This window comes from Acomys russatus, chromosome 17, assembly GCF_903995435.1.
Source record: "Acomys russatus chromosome 17, mAcoRus1.1, whole genome shotgun sequence".
NCBI lineage: Eukaryota > Metazoa > Chordata > Mammalia > Rodentia > Muridae > Acomys > Acomys russatus.
The window spans coordinates 59,829,998-59,837,029 of record NC_067153.1 but is presented as its reverse complement, the minus strand read 5'-3'; the positions used below and the strand labels follow the sequence as shown (position 1 = coordinate 59,837,029).

General features: G+C 50.0%; 1 protein-coding gene across 2 annotated transcripts in view; it reads left to right on the top strand.

Moving 5' to 3' along the window:
- The window catches only part of Vdr (vitamin D receptor), a 32,056-nt gene extending 26,947 nt beyond the window's left edge, over positions 1 to 5,109 (top strand). For both annotated transcript variants that reach the window (XM_051160293.1, XM_051160294.1), the window contains exon 4: positions 4,929 to 5,109. In XM_051160293.1, coding sequence (XP_051016250.1) covers positions 4,929 to 5,073 — 145 coding nt within the window. In that variant the 3' untranslated portion in view covers positions 5,074 to 5,109. The remainder of the gene's footprint in view (positions 1 to 4,928) is intronic.
- Positions 5,110 to 7,032: the final 1,923 nt, after the last annotated feature.

Genomic DNA, 7,032 nt, shown 5'->3' with positions numbered 1-7,032 from the left:
GACTGTTCCATGTCTTATGTGCCTCTGGGCTTTGGAGTACATGAACACCAAAGAGGATATTCACAGCATAAATAAGAGGCTCGCAAAGGAAAGCTTGTGGGTGCCCAAAGTTTCTTGACTATATGTTAACAAGCAGAGCCTCAGAAAGGTCCTGAAGGAGAAAATATGTAGAGTTAACCTCATAGAAAATTAATTATAATGGATAATCCATAGGTGGATATGGGTGAACTTGTGGTCCTGGAAGGGCTCTGCCTCAGGCCTGTTGTAAAAGGAAAGACATAAGAAACAGAAAAGAGTGCCCCACGGACCTTGTGATGAAGAAAGAGATCACGATCGATGAAGAAATTTATGATGGGGTCCTGGAAGCTAGATTGAGAAACAGTTCATTGTCTCTTTTTTGCCTCCCGCCCCGCACCCTATTAATTAATATCTATTGACAAAAACTGTGTAGGCTGGGGTGTAGCTCAGGGGTTGAGTGCTTGCATATCTTGTATGAGGCCCTAGATTGAACTCTGATACTGTAATCAAACAACCAGGCAACAAAAACACTGTGAAGCTGAGTGCTGTCAACTTCAAGATAGAAAAAAAAAAATACGTGTTTTCATTTGCTAGCCCCAAGGTCCCTAGAGGCCCTTGTGAATTATGGGCTTCCCGAGCACAGGGAGTGAAAGGCAAAAGCGACAGTCCAGGAACATAAGCCATGGTCTGCTTTCAGGAAGATCACGCCTCTGTTATTTGTAGTTCTTCTAAGAATTCACTATGAAGGAAACAGAGAAATGGGGAACCATCCAGCTGACTCAAACACTAAATACGTAAGTGAAGTGGGGTGACTAGAAAAGACAGGAAGGAAGGCCTCACGGGGGCCTTCTACGGGCACAAGTCGCTGACTCACTAGGGAGCCATTGCTGCTGGAGAGAACTCTGTCCATGTCAGCTGTCCCTCTGTGCATGCTGCCTGGTGTGGGCGAAAGGAGCGTCAGTGTAACTGTTGACAGAGAGACCCAAGAGTCGTGTGCTGAGAGAGAGTAGGCCAGAACATGGAAAGGAAGGTCAGCAGCGTGGTCAAGAGAGACAGCTGCAAAGATGGAGAGATGCTTCCATTTCCTTCTGGTCGTCGTTTTTAATGTCTTTGGGAACTGGTGCTCTAATCAGGGCTATTTGCCTGAATTCCCTCTCGGCTTCCCCCCCCCCCTCCGGGGGATTCTCTCTCTCTGCAAAACAGAGGAAGAGAATCATGTGACCAAGATGCTGCCTTGTACTTCAATCCACCCAGCTAGGGACTGCCAATTGCCAGTCTTCTTGAGCCTAGAGGAGTCCTTCAGAACAGCCTCCGATTCTGCTCCCACACGGGGAAGGCATGTATTTGGTTGTTGCTTAGACTGTAAACGTTGAAGTCCAACAGACTACTCTATTCAATTGTCATCCTCGTTAACTACAGGGCATTAAGCAAGCTACCTGCTTTCACTATGCCTCCTGACATTGCTTATAGAATAAAGATAAGAAGTATTCCTCAAGAAAGTACTAAGGGTGTTGGGGATACCACACACACACATACACGGAGCACTCTCGGGGATAATAGCTCGTGTGGATCCTTTGTAATAGCTCACTTTCCGAGGGCAGAAAACCCTTTCCTGTCTTTACTATGTTGACTTGGATGTGTTGAATATGGGTTAGCAGGGATTTCTTGTGGAGCAGGTGGGGACGATTCAGGATAGAAAGAATTAAGCATCAGATGAAAAAGGAAGGCTGGGCCCATGGACTCTGAGGGAACTTCCTGTCAGTCAAAGACTCTGGAACTGGACTGTGGTCACTGCCACGGCTGTGGCTCTGGACATGAGGAGCAAGGGCATAGAATGAGACAATGCTTTGCCCTCTGCTGTGTGTGGAGTGCTAGGCTGGGTATCCGAAGTGTGAGTGTGGTACATGATGTCAGTTTCTGGGGTCTCGGGGACTCAAGGGAACAGGTGAAATATACAATCTTCTGTGTCCTTCCCAGGCCTGATCTACCCACGGGATAGAGCCATATAGCCTGGGCATTTAAGGACCCATGCCCTCCAGAAAGCAGTGCTAATGGTCCTGACCAGTGTTAACCTTCCTTAAACTTTTGAAGAGCATCCACTGAGAGCCCATTAGTGTTGTCACAAACGTCTGTGTCAGGTGACATTGCTTTCTTTGCTCCAGCTTTACTGGGCTGTGTTTGACAAAGAGAACTGGTCTGTATTTAAGGTAGACACTGCAATAGTACAGTAGTCTCTCTTCTCTCTCTCTCTCTCTCTCTCTCTCTCTCTCTCTCTCTCTCTCTCTCTCTCTCTCTCCCTCTACACACACACACACCATACTCTGAGGTGAGGTGATCACCGCAATCAACCTAGATAATGTGTCCCTGATCTCACACAGGTGTCCCCTCTCCACGCAGCAGCTGGCACTGAGATCTCTAAAACTTAGCCACAGGACTTGACACCATACTGCTGGCAGAAGCCACCTACTTGTCAGCCTGAGGCCCTAGCCCCTGGCACTTGATGTTTTTTACAAATTCCTTGTCTTCTGTGTTTTGATGAATTGGTCTCTGGCATGAGAACTGGTCAATGTCCTCTCTAACTCCTGGCTTTCTAGAAACTGCCTCTATATTTAGCCTGGTTGCACCACCCCCCGGTCCCCTTCCCGAACGAGGGTATAATTGCCTGCCAGCCAGCCAGAGAATGACAGGGTTCAGAGTCAGAAGCAGCAGAGGCGCTGGGTTCCCGTGGAATGAGAAGGCCCTTGTTTCTCAAAGCCAGACTAGCTCACAGGCAGTTAGCGTTGGGAGGAAGGCAGGGAAGGGTGTGGGTCTTTAGGACAAAGCACAGAGCCGAGGCTGGGCGGTCTGGCTGCCCTGACTCCTTCTGGGCGCAGACCAGATGACAGCCACGTGTCGAAGCGCCCTTATGAAGTGGAAGAATAGCAAACGGAGAGAATAAATTGGCCTCCAAGCCAGCGGGCGGCCTATGATCCAGCAAACCCATATTAAAGAGCACATATCTAAAAGGCTAGCTCTGGACCTGGTCTCCGTTCCGGAGAATGAGGCAGCCGGTGAACTTTCTGTGACTCCTACAGCATGAAGTCCAACATTTTGTCTTCCCAGACACCATTGCTTTCCCTGGTTCCATATTTAGAGGAACTCAGAGAGAGCTGGTTACTGTATTTTAAAATAATAATTATAGTAAAAAGCTTCATAAAGTTACAGGCCACTTCTTGCATTTCGAGAATTGTGGCGATGGGTGTGATGTGACCGGTCCCTTCTTGTTCCTGCCTCTGTGATGAAAAACTGTGACCTGGAAGGGTTCACAGTAAGAAACTAGCTAGACAACACAGTGGGTGGAGAAGAGAGCGGCCCTACTGCGGCCTGGGACAAAATGCCTAGTTGTGAAGAAAAAGGAAATGGGAATTTGCACTGAATTAGAAACATCTGGTCTTCAAGTGGGTTTAGAGGCTCGTGGGCATTTGCGGTGACAGGTGAAACCTCAAGAACCACAGCGGGAAGGAGAGGAAAGAGGAGGAGGAAGGAGGGGCACATGGTTCATATCCGAGAGTAGACCAATGTGGTGATGATGATGACCTCACTTTTGGGTAGCCCGATGGCTCCCAAGTTGCTTTTGGACTTCGGCTGTCTGCGAGGAAAGGACTATAAACTTGTAGTAGTGATATAAATACAGATTTTGAAAGCTTCTTGTCCCCGCACAAGTGGATATTGGCCCACCACTCAGACTCTCCCTGAGGCACTTACAGGAGAGATAGGGTGGCCTAGACTTGGGGACAAAGAACTCACCACTAACAGCCTGGGTGCTGTTAGTCTATTTTCGTTGTGACCCTAGCTCTGCTCTCACCCTTAGGTAAGAAGTGTTGTCAGTGGAGGGTACCAGAGCCAAACTCCAAAGCCAATAGAAGGTTCTTCTTTCATCCTGGGCCCACTTGGCTTTGAGCTATACTCAAGGAGCAGCTGTCCAGGGCTGTTTGATGGAGGGTTTGGGTCTATTGGGCACCTGGAGTTTCTAGGATTGAAAGTAGTCCAAGAAGCTAGAAGCTGAGCCTGGATCCCTAAGACTCTCAGACCTAAAGCCTTAATTGCTTCCTGAATATTCTCTCTCTCTCTCTCTCTCTCTCTCTCTCTCTCTCTCTCTCTCTCTCTCTCGTTTTGTTTAGTTTTGTTTTGTTTGAGACAGGGTTTCTCTGTGTAGCCTTGGCTGTCCTAGATTCACTCTGTAGACCAGGCTGGCCCCAAACTCACAGAGATTCACCTGCCTCTGCCTCCCAAGTGCTGGAATTACAAACTTGTGCCACCACTGCCCAGCTCTGAATAGTTTCTTAACCTCAGTGACCTCCATCTATTAAGTGAGGAGGTCGTATCTATGGTCTTTCGAGTGGACACGAGAGTCTGTGACTGTTGGTGGTAGCTACTAAGCCCCACTCTGTGTCTTGTCCGGTCCAAGAGCCGAGTCAGTCTGGTTGTCTGAGGACTGTGATTGTCTTTTTTTGGGAGGGGGTGTCTTTTTTGTTTTTTGGTTTGGTTTGGTTTTTTGAGACAGAATTTCTCTGTGTAGCCTTGGCTGTCCTGGACTCACTTTGTAGACCAAGCTGGCCTTGAACTCACAGTGAGCCACCTGCCTCTGCCTCCTGAGTGCTGGGATTAAAGGTGTGCGCCACCACACCCAGCTGACTGTGACTGTCTTAACCCCCATGTTCCAATGCATGTTAACTACTCATCTTTGGTTGGTACACCTAGCCCAGGGCATGGCTTAGGGTCCCTGAAAATGGCCCAAGGGAACGGAAAATAGACATCCAAGGACCTTAGTAGCCAGTTCTCCATAGTTACAGCCCCTGAAGGCTGTTCTCTGCCCAGGGCTTAGGAGCTGGAGGTCAGCCACTCATTGCAGAATTGTGTTCTCTCGGCAGGCGGAGCATGAAGCGGAAGGCGCTGTTCACCTGTCCCTTCAACGGAGATTGCCGCATCACCAAGGACAACCGGCGACACTGCCAGGCCTGCAGGCTCAAGCGCTGCGTGGACATCGGCATGATGAAGGAATGTGAGTGTTGCTGAAGTGCAGCCACATGACGGCTGTGGTCACCACCTATACCTACCATGTAGCCCCCGGGGATCCTGGACCCGGGGCAGGGTGTATGTGAGGCAAAGCTGGTGAAGCTGCCATTTGGGGCATATCAAGGAGTTGTAGGTAAAGAGAGAATCCATTGTCATTGAGCAGATGTTAGCAGGGGCTCATCTGGGCCTCCTGGGCTGAAACATGGGCACTGGATCCCACAGAGGGGCGCCCCCCATCCACTGCACAATGCTGTCAGCATTTGAACCCAGTCCCCCAAACCCTGACATGGCCCATGCCTTGACAAGCTGTGGGCTTGCAGTCACCCCATGAAGCCCTCTGGGTTATGAGAATGTCAGGAAGGAGAAAGAGGTCAAAGGTCAACAAGAAGTGGGCAAAATTTATAGACCAGGATGAGAGGTTCTTTTGTGAGGGAAATAAAATGCACTGTCCCTGGGAAGTGGAAGGAGACTAACCTCGGCCCTCCTGCTAGGCCCGACACTAAGGCTCTTCAGTTCTGATCCCCGCTCCCGGCCAACACGGGCAGCCCTGGAGTTTTCAGACCTTGGTTGCTGCTCATACCACAGGAGCGTGCAGGTCTGGGCACGCCCTTGCTGCTACCTAGTCACACTGCCCCACCCTACCCCCTGTGTTTATGCTGGAGAGAGAGATGTGGAGGCCCAAGGCTGGCTAGGTGCTCTCTCTCTCTCTCTCTCTCTCTCTCTCTCTCTCTCTCTCTCTTCTCACATGCTTAGTGGGGCCTGTTCTGTGCATTGAGCTTAGATGAGCACCCAGAAGTGCCCTGCCTCTGGAGAACAGGATACCTTGGTGTCCTAAGGTCCCCAACACCCAAGAATGACCTTGGGTTCCATTGTTGGGGATCCGTAAGACGCTGTCCTTTACTCTTGAAGGGGCACACAGCATCAGGACTGAGATCTGAAAGCAACTGCTGGTTACCAGGGACTATAACCCAATACAGATCCCTTCCTAAAACCACCAGGAGCTCCATACAGAGCACCCTAAACCTCTCGTGCCAAAACAAGAGCCCCTGTCCCAGACACAGGCTATCACGTGATGGTGCCAGCCTGCCACAAATCGATGGCCTCCTCCAAATCAGCAATGGGTCTCATCTTGGTCTTCTGTGGAGTCTCACACACCCTGACTTGCCCTCAGTCCAGTGCTCCCAGCGGAGAACTGTGCGGAGGCCAGAGCGCCGACTCCAGTGGCACCATCTTTCACTCCTCTGGGGGGAGGCAGTTTCTTGTCTTGGATGGCCCAGATTTGCTCATCTGGGCTTGAGCTCCCTGGCTTAGAGCCCTCCAGAGCCGACCCCTGCACTGGCTTTTGTCACCCTCAAGGCTTTGCCTCTCCTCCACAAAACAATCAAGTATCTCACTATGTTTTAAACACCAGGAAGGGCACTGAATACCCAGGCCTCCTTCTAGCCGAGCAGGGAGCTGGCCGATTATAGCAAAGCCTGGGAAGAGTGGGTGGATAGAAAGGGGAAGACGGCAGGACCCAGTGTTTATTAACAGCCAGCTGTGAGACCAAACACTGCTTTGGGAACACACATTTTCTTCTTAAATTCTCACAACCATTCCTAAGCATATGAATGTTACTTTTATAGTAGCTAAGAAAAGTCGAGAGATTAACCTGTTATGCCTCTGGGCTGACATGACGTCAGCATCTATTCTGCCCTAGGTCTGGCCTGCAGGACATCCTAGGGGGAGGGGGGAACCCTTAGGCGCTCTCAGAGAGTCAGAGCTCATCCCATCCCCCATGCTCTGCCTGGAGCCCTAGGGAATAGACTAAAGAAAGCTTTGTCCCTCTAAGGATTCCTTCCTCTGTCTTCAAGCCCTTGATGGTTTTGTGCCCTTAGCATCCAAGATATTTTATGATAGAAGTCTGTTTCTTATTCTTGTTGCTCTTGAGGTAGGGTTGTGCCATGCAAGCTCAGGCCA